General features: G+C 39.0%; 1 protein-coding gene across 1 annotated transcript; it reads left to right on the forward strand.

Moving 5' to 3' along the window:
* The first annotated feature begins 5,789 nt into the window (after positions 1 to 5,789).
* LOC129453144 (uncharacterized) lies at positions 5,790 to 12,346 on the forward strand. The gene is made up of 4 exons (XM_055217217.2): positions 5,790 to 5,904; positions 5,992 to 6,161; positions 6,245 to 6,725; positions 9,752 to 12,346. Exons 1-4 carry the CDS (start codon positions 5,895 to 5,897, stop codon positions 10,774 to 10,776), a joined length of 1,686 nt encoding a protein of 561 aa, XP_055073192.2. The 5' UTR covers positions 5,790 to 5,894; the 3' UTR covers positions 10,777 to 12,346.
* Positions 12,347 to 13,104: the final 758 nt, after the last annotated feature.

Raw genomic sequence — 13,104 nt, forward strand, 5'->3', positions numbered from 1 at the left:
CACAGGCGTAAAAACAATTTATAAAAGAGTTGCATACGTTCACAAAATACTCGCAAGACACTAACTTAACCCTAAACTCTGATTACACATGAGATTAAACGATTATCTGGCAAACACAAGCGTCTCTTTTATCATAAACCCTTTAGACGTGTGTGCAGCGGGCACTTATTTTGACAAGACACATGATGCACATGGTTCACATGATGCGCCGAACACATACAGGGGAGTGCAGAATTATTAGGCAAGTTGTATTTTTGAGGATTACTTTTGTTATTGTACAACTACAGTGCTCTTGGTCAATTCAAAATGTTAACAAACCCTCAAACCTGAACATTTAAGTAGTAAAAGTGAAATGGCTTTATTAAGAGAATATTTCTATGTACATCATTATTAGGCAACTATTAGTGTGCAGAAATATTAGGCAACTAAATGAAAAACAAAGATTTTACCATCTCACTTGTTTTTTTTCCAACTGTTAAAGTGAGAATAATAAACAAACATTTTGAATTGACCAAGAGCACTGTAGTTGTACAATAACAAAAGTAATCCTCAAAAATACAACTTGTAATAATTCTGCACTCCCTGTATTTTGAAATGACGAACCACACACATGACATGCTAAATAGATATATATACACATGTATATGTATATGTATGTATATATCTTAATTTTCAAAGGGGGTGTACTCATTTATGCTGAGCACTGTAAAGTCGGTTTCAGCAGTAACAACATAAACAAGCGGCTGTCGTAGTCCGCACGTAACTTCCGGTAAACTCCGCTAAGAATAAATAACAACAAAGTTCTTTAAACGTAGTGTATTTATATAACATGCAAAAAATCAACACATAGATTACTTAGGAAACCAAAACATTTTTTACTTTCCGACGAGGCATTGGTTTAAGAGATCAGTTTAGCAACTAGTCAAACCATTAAAAAAACGAAACCAGAAGTAAAGTTCGGATCCAGACGTGTATCGCGTCAGTGCACGTGCCCCCGATGAAACCGTCTATAGGAAAGAGAGGATGCAATTGCAGAAGAGAGGGAGTTTTGGTTGCCCTTAAATGAAAGTAGTGGGTGGGTGTAGGAGATTTATCTTATCAAAGAATTAAAGCAACACTTTGTAGTTTTTGACTTTAAAATAATTCAGTGGTATCTCTTAAAGGGACACTCCACTTTTTTTGGAAAATATGCTAATTTTCCAGCTCCCTTAGAGTTTTACACAGTGCCCGAAAATAGTCCCCTGCTATTGAAAGATACTAAGGGGACTATTTTCGCTGCTGCGTTATATCATACCATGTTACGGCAGCAAAGTCCTTAATTATTACGCCAGAATAAGAGTATATTTCCTAGCCATATCTGCCTAGAAAATCGCAACTTTTAATTTTCCGTCGGTCTTAGTACACGATGTAACTACAGTCAAGTTTTAAATAGGAAAAATACCGAAACTCCTTGGTTATTCTCCAGCGCAATGCCAATGGTCCAATCAGATCCAATGGATTAAGTTAAGCTATGCTAAAAGTGGTGCCGCCAAACCCAGAGATCAGCTGAATGGATTCCAAAACAGTAAGAATCAAATGTTTAACTCTAGGGGAGCTGGAAAATGATCATATTTTCAAAAAATGTAGGGTGTCCCTTTAATGAATGGACGAATTCTACTGTTGCTCCAACCTGAGCAGCCTCCTAGCGTCTACAACCACAACATTTTTTAAGTTTTGTTGTCGGGTTAAAGCACACCGACCCGCTATTTACAGCCCCATGGGCTACCTTACCTGCTTGGTTGACATGGTTTCCAAAGATGTTTTTTTCAATCAACGGTTCTCTAAACACACAAATTCACATGCATTGCCCAGATTACAGATTGAGACGCTATGATGATTTCAGTATAGTTTTTTCTTCAGTATGTTTCTTCGTGTGAGTCTGAAACTTTACATAATTGTTACTTTCTCATAATCTTATGAGCAATGAGATTTGTTTAGGTGCTGAAGTAATTTCCACATTCGGTGCAGTAGAAAGGCTTTTCATCACTGTGTGTCATCATGTGCTGTTTCAGCTGAGATGAGAAGTTAAATTTCTTCCTACACTTCTCACAGTGAAAGTGCTTCTTTACTAGGTGCACTTTTGAATAATGATGGCTCCGCTCTTTTAAGGTAGTAAAGCTGATCTTACATCTGATGCAGGTGAAACGTTTCTGCTCTGTGTATTTTCTTTCATTTCTCTCTAAATGTCTGAATGTCGTTTCACCGGTGATGGAGGAAAGCCTTTGTGCTGTAAGTCGCTCTTTTGATGATGTTATTGACGTTATTTCTTCATCCGAACGTAAATCAGTCTTCTCATCTGAAAGACACATGATTAAAAAATTGTTCCTTTATACTGATGTATCTTTGCGAATTAAGAAAACATTAAAATATTTAAACCCCAATAGAAAACAAAGATAAAAACATACCTGAAGGAATAAAATCATCACCACCATCATTATCATCATTGTAATCTTCATCCACAGTATGATGTTCTTCAGCTGTGGGTTCCTCATCTTCCTCAGTGTGATGTTCTTCAGCTGTGGGTTCCTCATCTTCCTCAGTGTGATGTTCTTCAGCTGTGGGTTCAGATTTTATCTTCATCATCAGGGTCCTGCAGTCGATGAGTTTGACTGAACACATCTTCAGGATCTGCTGATGTTCTCCAGCATTATAGACAGTATCCAGAGACTGTGTGGAGGTTTGATCATCTTGTAAGCTCTGATTACTGTCACACACTGCAGTGTCCTCCTGATCATCTGTGGGTTTTGACTCAGTATAACAGAGTAAAGTGAGACTGAGCTCTGAGTCCTGTGTGTGTTTGTCCAGCAGTGGCTGTGGTTTGCGTCTCTGATCTCTGCTGCTCATCCACACTGAATCCAGACTCCCATCAGTCACACACACTGAAGATTCACAACAATCCGCATCCTGACAACACAACACACCCAGTGTAAGATTATAAATGATTTCATGTTGTCAAACAGACAAAAGTGATTCGTGTAAAGGATGTTTAAGCTGTACAAACCTCTCTCTTCAGTCCTTCATCTCCTCTCGACCTCAGCTTTGCCTCCAGTAACGCCACCTCTTTCTTCAGCTGAGAGATTTCTGTGATGAAATCATCAATATCCTGCATGGACAGATCAGTTCCTACTGATTTACAGCACGTCATATCCATATCCTAAAATACACAGAAAAAACTCAATAAAAAGTCAAGAGAGAAAAAAACTATACAGTACACATACATGTGAGTTCTTTCTTTAGGGGCCGATCACAACAAACAGGCACAGATTGGCTAATCTGGAGCACTGGAAGAATTCCCAGTTGGCTGGTCTGTTTTTTTTTGCCTCGAGGGCCGGTTAAGCAGCCGATCCTGTTCCCCTCAGAATGTCTGTTCCCCTTTACGAAATCATATAGTACAGGTGAATCCCAATTCAGGGGCTTGCGTCCCACGAAGGCCATTTTTAAAGGCCAATGATGCCACCGAGCTGCAACGAAGACTGTCCCAATTCAAAGGCTCCTTTAAATGCAGCCTCCAAATGCAGCCTACGACGTTTCCCCTGAAACCATGGATCAATAGATGGATCCTTCACAGCCTTGGCTATCCCACGATTCAATGCGTGCCTGTGACATCTGGGTATTTTAAAATAAACATTCTGAACTGTAGTTAAATTAAAGTGTATATTTTGCAAATCAAATGTCCTTGTTACTGTTTTATTATTATGAAATATGTTTCGGTGATGTGAATTAATATTAGCCTATTGCTGCAATTTTGTGCACGTTGCATTTTACTTTTGAATATTTCTTTAAGGTTGGTAAATTGTATATATTGTTGGGTAGTTTAATCTGCATAATGTGTCATATTTTCTGAAAAAAAAAATCTGGTTTCGTATTTATTTTTAAAAGTCTGAATCCGTCTCATTTCAGTTCCCAACTTCCCACAGTTTATGTAATGTATTCAAAATTGTATTTTAATAATGTCATTAATGAATTTGCAAAAAAAAAAAAAACATTTCAGTTTGCTTTGTGGACTTTTACCGAGTCTTGCCTTCAAAGTCCGGTCCTAACCACCGAGGCAGCTGTCTTGTCAATCAAATATTGAAGCGTGAGCGCTCTTTAAACTTTGGTTTGCTGTTAACTATCGTATTAGCAGAAACTTTAAAAAGAGGACGCTTAATTGCTCTGACCTTGATTGAGAGATGCACAAAGACGCAGTAGACAGTGAGTAAGTGCAGCCTCTGGTTAATCCAATCCAAGCAAATGTAAACTTCACTACAACGGAACGGAAGGCCCACCTCTTCTTCTTTGGGTTTTTTTGCAATAGAGACAGAGCGCCGTTATGCAAATTTGAAAACCACGCCCACCGGGGGGGAAATCAATCCAACCGTCTCCATTGAGTTTGTATTGCGAGAAGCCGCCTCCTTGTCATTTCTGGCTTATAACAAAAAACTGAATAATGCCTAAAAGCTGCTGTGTGACAATATGTACAGTTTACAAGCCAAAGAACCCAGAAATAAGTTTTTATAAGCTGTCGAGCCGTAAAACCCAGCCTTTAAGGAGAATAAAGTGGATCGCCGACTACGTTTCCCCCTAGTGGACGCAGTTCTACTAATAGAAGTACTATGAAAAGTTGCCTGTATCCATTTTTGTGTCTTTAAACGCTCGTTTTTTGGGGTCGACAGCTTATAAAAACTTATTTACAGATTAAACTTAAAAACAGAATAATACCTAAAAGCTGCTGTGTGACAAGGTGTACATCTAACACGCCAAAAAAATAAATAAATAATTTTTTGTAGGCTGTCGACTTCAAAGAACGAGCGTTTAGACACAGAAATGGAAACAGGCAACTTTTCATAGTACTCCTATTAGTAAAACTGCGTCCAATGGGGGGAGACGTGGTCGGCGATCCACTTTGTTCTCCTTGGGGACTGGGTTTTGCGGCTCGACGGCTTGTAAGGACTTGTTTCTGTGTTCTTTGGCTTGTTGGCTGTACATATTGTCCCAAAGCAGCTTTTAGGCATTATTCAGTTTTTTGTTATAAGCCAGAAATGACAAGAAGGCGGCCTTTTGCAATACAAAGTCAATGGAGACTGTTGGATTGCTTTCCCCCCCGGTGGGCGTGGTTTTCAGGTTGTGACGCGCTGCGCTCTGTCTCTATGTGGTGGTAATTCAGTACCTGTCACTATGCGATTTCGGACGCAGCCGAAAGTTTCCAAGGCAGGAAGACATCAAGGCATGTCCGAATGGGAAGCCGCGAACACACACATAAAAAGAGTATGGAAAGCCGAATACATGTAACTTTGTCCTCAAATTTATGTATACATTTAAACAACTAAAATGTAAAAAGTGACACACATTTATGTAGACCTACGTGCCCTTGAGGAAATTAACCATGGTTTTACTACACTTTACCACAAAAAAGTCTTAAAAGATAAGCCAAACATAACACACTTTACAAAACAAATTTTATTTTAAATGTGTAATATGTTAATGTAAACTATATACGGTCCCCCGAGGGAAAGTGCGAATGGAACGCACTCCTTGGCCGTTTCTCAATCCGAAGGCTGCAGTCTCCGGAAGGTCGCATTTGTAGGCTGCATACGTCATCACGACTATCTTAAATCAGATTACTAACAATTATTAATTGACTAATATTCTTAGTTGATCGTAAATTGTTGTAATATGCTTATGACTTGTGAAAATAATGCTCAGTTATCTTAAATAAACCAGGCTTGATGACGTATGCAACCTTGCGGCTTTAGAAACGGCATCTGTTGATGAATGAATGAAGTCTTCTCCCTCCAGTAAAGTAGGAGGCGCTCTGTAGATGTTTAGTCAGACGATAAACACACTAAACAAGGAAAGAAAGGAAGAACTCAAACATGAACCGCTGTGTGTTTACATCAGTTTTATTTTAATGTACTTGTTTTCTTTAGTGTTTTATTGAGCGTAAACATAGTCTTGTCTCTATGTATTTAGTGTTGACAATGAGAGATGAGATGGATGTGACGTGCTGTAAATCAGTAGGAACTGATCTGTCCATGCGGGATATTGATGATTTCATCACAGAAATCTCTCAGCTGAAGAAAGAGGTGGCGTTACTGGAGGCAAAGCTGAGGTCGAGAGGAGATGAAGGACTGAAGAGAGAGGTTTGTACAGCTTTAACATCCTTTACATGAATCACTCAAATCAAATCATTAAAAATCTTACACTGAGTGTGTTGTGTTGTCAGGTTTGTTGTGAATCTTCAGTGTGTGTGACTGATGGGAGTCTGGATTCAGTGTGGATCAGCAGCAGAGATCAGAGCCGCACACCACAGCCACTGCTGGACAAACACACACAGGACTCAGAGCTCAGTCTCACTTTACTCTGTTATACTGAGTCAAAACCCACAGATGATCAGGAGGACACCACAGTGTGTGACAGTAATCAGAGCTTACAGGAGGATCAAACCTCTACACAGTCTCTGGATTCTGTCTATAATGCTGGAGAACATCAGCAGATCCTGAAGATGTGTTCAGTCAAACTCATCAACTGCAGGACCCTGATGATGAAAATAAAAACTGAACCCACAGCTGAAGAACATCACACTGAGGAAGAAGAGGAACCCACAGCTGAAGAACATCACACTGAGGAAGAAGAGGATCCCACAGCTGAAGAACACGACTCTGAGGAAGATGAGGATTACGATGATGATGATTTTATTCCTTCAGGTATGTTTCCTCATTTATTATTTTCAGTGCCAAAATTCTAAGGTAAAAACTACTTAAATGTCCTAAAATAACTAAGCCCTAGTCCTGGATTAATCTAAACCATGTTTGGGAAACTCATTTTCATATATTTGCCTTCTTATATATTACATACTCTATTAACAGTTTAAAATAAATGAAGTAGAAAAAATATAAACATTTCTAGTTTATAAATTCACATTATTATCGCATCATTAAATAATACAACGACCTGTCGTCAATTATTCCTTACTTATTATATAATCTAAATCACAGCTATTCACTTATTGTCAAAATTACTTTTTCTCTGCAAAAGGACAGCAACTTAGTAAGTAGTAAAGTATGTTGTTTATCATGGTTTGATCACCCCTTGCATGTTTAGATAGCATAACTACACTAGTCAACATTTGAAGTGGATCAAAACCTTTCCTAAAAGTAGTCTTAAAACCAATACCCAGTACCCGTTCTTGTCTTAGGACAAGTTTGATGAATGTTTTTGATCCACTTCAAATGTTGACTAGTATAGTTTGTCTTGTGGCTTACATTTAGAATAGCCAGCACAGCGCGCCTTGCCACAGTATAAGGAGGACAATAGCAAGACTAGCGTCATTTCATCAGACTCTTTCCCTTCAGTAACTACTTAATCATACAATCCTTCATCTCTGGGTGTGAAATAGCCCATGTTAAAATAATTATATACTTGCTTTTTAAGTATATTTTGTACTAATTTTTGTGATAATCAAGTATTCAATTATGTATTAACTTCAACTTAACATCTATTTGACTACACTTCAAGTGTAAATAATATACAAAAATGGAACAACTTTTTTTTAAACTTCAAGTGCACTAAAATACACTACTGAAAATCAAGATTCATGAGCAGTTAAGCACACTTATGCTACGTACACACCAAATGCGGGGCATCGCATTACTCGCTCTAGATTACTCACAGGATTTAACTTCGTGTCATGCTAATTTTTCGCTCAAGTTGTATATTTTCAACTTGGGTGAAGACGCGTTTGAGGCAAATAGCGCGTGTTTTCACGTCAAACGCGCCTGATCACGTATTTGCATTGACTTTGTATGTAATCTACTCGTGCAAATTGTTAAACTCGCGTCACACTTGCAGTACAATTGCATTGTATCGCCATTCTAATGAAAATACAAATTATAGTTATGTTTAAGTACATTTTGTGCATACACTAAGGGGCTTTTTACACCTGGTCACTTCATAGCTATCCGATCGTAAAAAGACTAGGGCCCGGTTGCATAAAGCACCTTAAGTTTTTTCCTTAAGTATGACACTTAAGGGGTAAATTCCCCTTAACTTCTGTAAGATAATAATTAAAGAGTTTTGCATATAATCCCTTAAATGGTTCTCTTAGGTAAGAGTAATCGTTAAGTGTTTCATGACAGTGACCCCGGTTTGTTGTTATAAAATACTATTGTTGCCATGGAGACACAACAGAAAAAACTTAAGGGTTTTTCTGCAACACCCTTAAGTTTAAAGGAAACAACTTAAGGGAAAATTACACTTAAGGTGCTTTATGCAACCGGGCCTAGGTGTAAATGCCATCCGAAACTTTTTTCGAGACGGATTTAAATCCGATCAAAGAAACAAAGACAACACACTCGTTGCTTTATGGAGCGACGACAGCGGGTAAAAAAGCTTCCTAGAATCAATAAAAGAGTCTAATGACAAACTCAAACGATATAAAACAAAGACATAAAACTTTAAGAGAGAGTTTTGTGAATGCTTTTCCCGTCATGGACATGTACATTCAATCACCGCGCTCTCCTGCTGCGCTGTACTGCGAGCTTCAGCAGCAGCTCATGCCGAGCAAGGAGACGCACGTCCCCTGCCCAACATACAGTACAACATACAGTAAGTGCTGCCTATTGTTGCATAAACTTCATCTTAAGTTTTTTAAGGCGGAGTAATAAATAGTGTATTTGCATTTTGGGCATTTTGGCAATCCGTTTTGCCAAGACGCATTTATGTGGCCAAATGTTAATGGAACAGTTTTAACAAATCAGATTTTTGTGGGTGGGGCAAGTGCTATGTGGTTGTCTGTTTACAATATGACTGATGTTGATTGTGCATTTATCGAGAGAGTTACCGGTTTGTTATTTGGTAACCTTACTAAAGGGGGAAAATAAATGGTGTGGGTCGATGTTGACGTCACGTGACTCAAAAGTGAAATGTGTATTACAACTTATCAGGTTGCCTGATGTCCTCACTGACACTCTTCCAAGTGAGGTCCTTTTTATTCCTGTCTCTATAGAAATAAGAACTTGTGTCGTAAAGCTCCGGGTGACAGCTTACGGACAATATCAAGCGTTCCTTCATGCTGAATGAGTGACTCCGGGCGGGGTTGCCTCCACAGCAGCAAGCAGGCTCCTGATTGGTTAACGCGGCACGAAATTCCGCCAAAGTTCAAATTTTTCAACTCGGGCGTCAGCCGCAAATTCGCGTCAAACACAAAATGCACAAAAAATGAGGCGTAATCGCGTCTTCCGCGCCGTGCCAAATGCCTCATCCGTGCCACGAGACCTCCAGACGCGTCTTCACATTGACTTAACATTGAAATCACTCGCACTTCACTCCTCTATCGCGGCTGGTGTAAACACAGCATGAGGATATATGGGGCTAGGTTAAATGGTAACACATTCACAACGCGCTGTTCAAAGATTAAGTGCATGCATTGAAAATAGATAGGTATGTATTCATTCATCTAAGTTGAGGTAAGAACATGGTAAACTATTAAAAAACGGTGGTGTTTTCCTTTAAGGGTTCACATACTTTTTCCACAAGCACTATGAGGTTTTTTTTTTGGTTGTTCTCAATAAAGATCTGTGTAATTATTTTTAGACACATATGTTTGTAAATACCCTTGACTTAGGTGAAGATCAGATCACATTTTATGACAAATTTATTCCGAAAACTATGACATTCCCAAAGGTTCACATACATTTCCTTGACACTGTATATGCTCTTGTGTTTCTTTCAGATGTAAAGAGTGATTCGTATGGAGAAATAACGTCCTCAAGATCATCAAAAAAGCGACTGACAACACAAACTTTTTCCTGCATCATCTGTGGAAAGACATTCAGCTCACAGGGACATTTAGAGAGACATGAGAAAAAACACACAGAACAGAAACTCTTCACTTGCAGCAGATGCAAGATCAGCTTTACCACCTTACAAGATAAGAAACTTCATTTAGAAGAAAAGCACAAAGAGGAGAAGAAGAAGCACTTTCACTGTGAGAAGTGTGGGAAAAATCTTTTTGCACCAACGTCTACTATAAATAATCACATGAAGACACACAGTGATGAAAAGCTTTTCCACTGCAGTGAATGTAACAAATATTTCTCCAACAAAGGAAATCTCGTCGCTCATAAGAGAACTCACACAGGAGAAAAACCATACAAGTGTCCTCACTGTGAGAAGAGATTTAGTAATCCATCCTATATTAAGATACACGTGCGTTTACACACCAATGAGAGACCGTATCAGTGCAGTGAATGTGGAAAAACCTTTACGGTTTTAGAATCTTTAAAATCACACAAAAGAACCCACAGTGAGGAGAAACCCTATCAGTGTTCATACTGTGATAAACGTGTCCGCTATAAATCTCATCTGATATCCCACGAGAGGATTCACACTGGAGAGAAACCTTACCTCTGCTCTCACTGTGGAAAAAGCTTCTCTAATCCAACTGCTTTTGGCTTTCATCAGAAAGTTCACACTGGAGATAAACCTCATCCCTGTGATGTTTGTGAGAAGAGCTTCAGTCGACATGACCATTTAGTGAGACACCAGAGAATTCATACCAATGAAAGACTTTACAAATGCTCTCAGTGTGACGAGACATTCGCTCGATCAGATATTTTGAGAACCCATCAGAGAGTTCATACTGGAGAGAAACCTTACCACTGCTCCATCTGTGGAGAGAGATTCGCTTATTTAGGAAGTTTTCAGAGTCATCAGAAGAAACATGCTGAAGAACAAACTACAATGACATCATCATAGCACTGTTTTTTTTATTTATTTTTTTTGTGATTTTCTATTAGGGCTGCACAAAATAAGATCAGAGCAGTTCTCATGTAAAGGGGGATTGGGTTGCAACGACAATTTTTTATTGGTTCGCATTGCAAGCTTCATCTGCACTTTAAAAATACTGTTTAAAGGTCCAGTTCTCAAAACGATCTGGTATGGCAGGTGGGCGGGGTCCGGGAGATCGCTGCGATTAGCAATTGCAACACGACCCAACATCAAATAATCCTATTAGATCTCGATGGAAGAATGAAAATGGGTACGTGGTGGTCATAAAGGGATGGACATGGTCAGAAACAATGCTCAGGTAGGCCGTGGCATTTAAACGATGCACAACTGGCACCTAAAGGGGCCTAAAGTGTGCCAAGAAAACATCCCCCGCATCATTACACCACCAGCCTGCACAGTGGTAACAAGGCATGATGGATCCATGTTCTCATTTTGTTAACGGCAAATTCTACATTCACATTATAAGCGACTTTGTCGCTGTGTGTCGCTCGTCTCTTTCAAAAGAGGTGTTTCTAAATATGGTTGTCATAAATACAATTAAATCTCCAATCTTCAGTAATTTACGAGAGACGGATGACGTGAACTACACTGCTTCGGTCTCATTGGTCACGTGACTGGACACGCCCAATCCAGTCGCCAACGGTCACTGTCGCCGGATGTCGCCGAACTTCCATTGAAATGACAGGGATCACGGCACTCTGCTACTGCTAGTCGCTGCTAGTCTGATTGCAGCTTTAGTCGGCAGCTCCAGTCTGGATACATTGTGAATCCGCCCCAGAGTTTATTGCTATTAGGGGCACTGTGTTAATGAATGTGTATATGAGTTTACAATCAATGCAAACAAAATAAAGTGACATTTTATTAGAAATCATGATTACGTTGTATAGTATAAAACATTAAAATAAAATATTATAATAAAACATTAAAAAAACATATAAAATATTGCTTGTTTTTATTGCACATGTGGGAATTCAGAAGCTGTTGAGCAGTAAAACCCAGACTTTTTAGGAGAAAAAAAGTGAATCGCCGGCTACGTTTCCCCCTAGTGGGTGCAGTTCTACTAATAGGAGTACTATGAAAAGTTTCCTGTTTCCACTTTTGTGTCTTTAAACGCTCGTTTTTTTTGGGGGGTCGACGGCTTATAAAAACTTATTTCTGTTTTTTTTGGCTTGTTAGCTGTACATATTGTCACACAGCAGCTTTTATGCATTATTCTGTTTTTTATTATAAGCTAGAAAGGACAAGGAGGCAGCCTCTCGCAATACAAAGTCAATGGAGACAGATAGATTTTTTTCCCCGGTGGGCGTGGTTTTCAGGTTATTATGCGCTGCGCTCTGTCTGGACGTGAATGGAGCTCATGGTCGATCTGGTTACAAACATTCCTCAAAATATCTTCTTTCGTGTTCTTCAGAATAAAGAAATTTATACAGGTTTGTAAAGACATGTGAGTGAGAAAATGATGATCGAATTTTTATTTGTAGGTGAATTATTCCTTTAAAGTGCTCTATTTTCACACACTAGTTTTGTACTTAATATACCAAAAATTCTTCTTTGGTATATGTATCTGCCAAATTTTGATTTTAAGATTGTATACCAGAAAGTTTAACCAGAAACAACAATTTCTCGTTTCATTCTCATTACCTGTTTTTTGACTTAATGCGGAGCTGCAAGAAACGACAAGTGGATGACATCAGAGTACCGCGAGAACGATTTAAAACCAGCCTCCCCCACAAGATTTCTCGCGGTACTCTGATGTCATCTGCTTGTCGGCTCTTGCGGCGCTGCGTAAAGTTGACCGCACCTAAAAATCTTACTGGTAATGTCGACAGAACCGCTCTGTGTATGTCTGCAGTGCATTAATTCAGGGGCGGCGTTTGCGTATACCCTAGCATTCAGAAAAAACACCAGAAATCAACAGGCTATAATGATGCTCATTAAAGATAATTATGTTGGCTTGAAAAAGCCAACATACTGTTATTCATCTTAATCTTATTAGTGGTGCTTGCATTTATGCAAGGCATCACTATTATTATCTCTCATACTTATTATTAGTGGTGCTTGCATTTATGCAAGGCATCACTATTACTATTGTAAAAATTATTATTATATTTTATTCTTACATCTGCACGTTTTTTCGGCACCTAACTCGTCTCGCACGGTTTGTCGTAGACCCATGAAAGAGGGCTCAAATCGACCGGCTTATTGAGGAGAGGTGTGCTATGACTTTTATAAGCGATCGGGTGCAGGATTTCCGAAAGGGGGGCGAAAAACCACCCGAAAAATCCCATTGACTTA

Source organism: Misgurnus anguillicaudatus, chromosome 23 (assembly GCF_027580225.2).
Source record: "Misgurnus anguillicaudatus chromosome 23, ASM2758022v2, whole genome shotgun sequence".
In the NCBI taxonomy this organism is placed as follows: domain Eukaryota; kingdom Metazoa; phylum Chordata; class Actinopteri; order Cypriniformes; family Cobitidae; genus Misgurnus; species Misgurnus anguillicaudatus.

What these genes read in the sequence shown, in the direction of transcription:
- LOC129453144 (XM_055217217.2), top strand. An exon ending in ATGAAGGACTGAAGAGAGAG is followed by an intron (nt 6,162 to 6,244) that starts GTTTGTACAGCT and finishes TTGTGTTGTCAG; the next exon opens with GTTTGTTGTGAATCTTCAGT. An exon ending in TGATGATTTTATTCCTTCAG is followed by an intron (nt 6,726 to 9,751) that starts GTATGTTTCCTC and finishes TGTTTCTTTCAG; the next exon opens with ATGTAAAGAGTGATTCGTAT.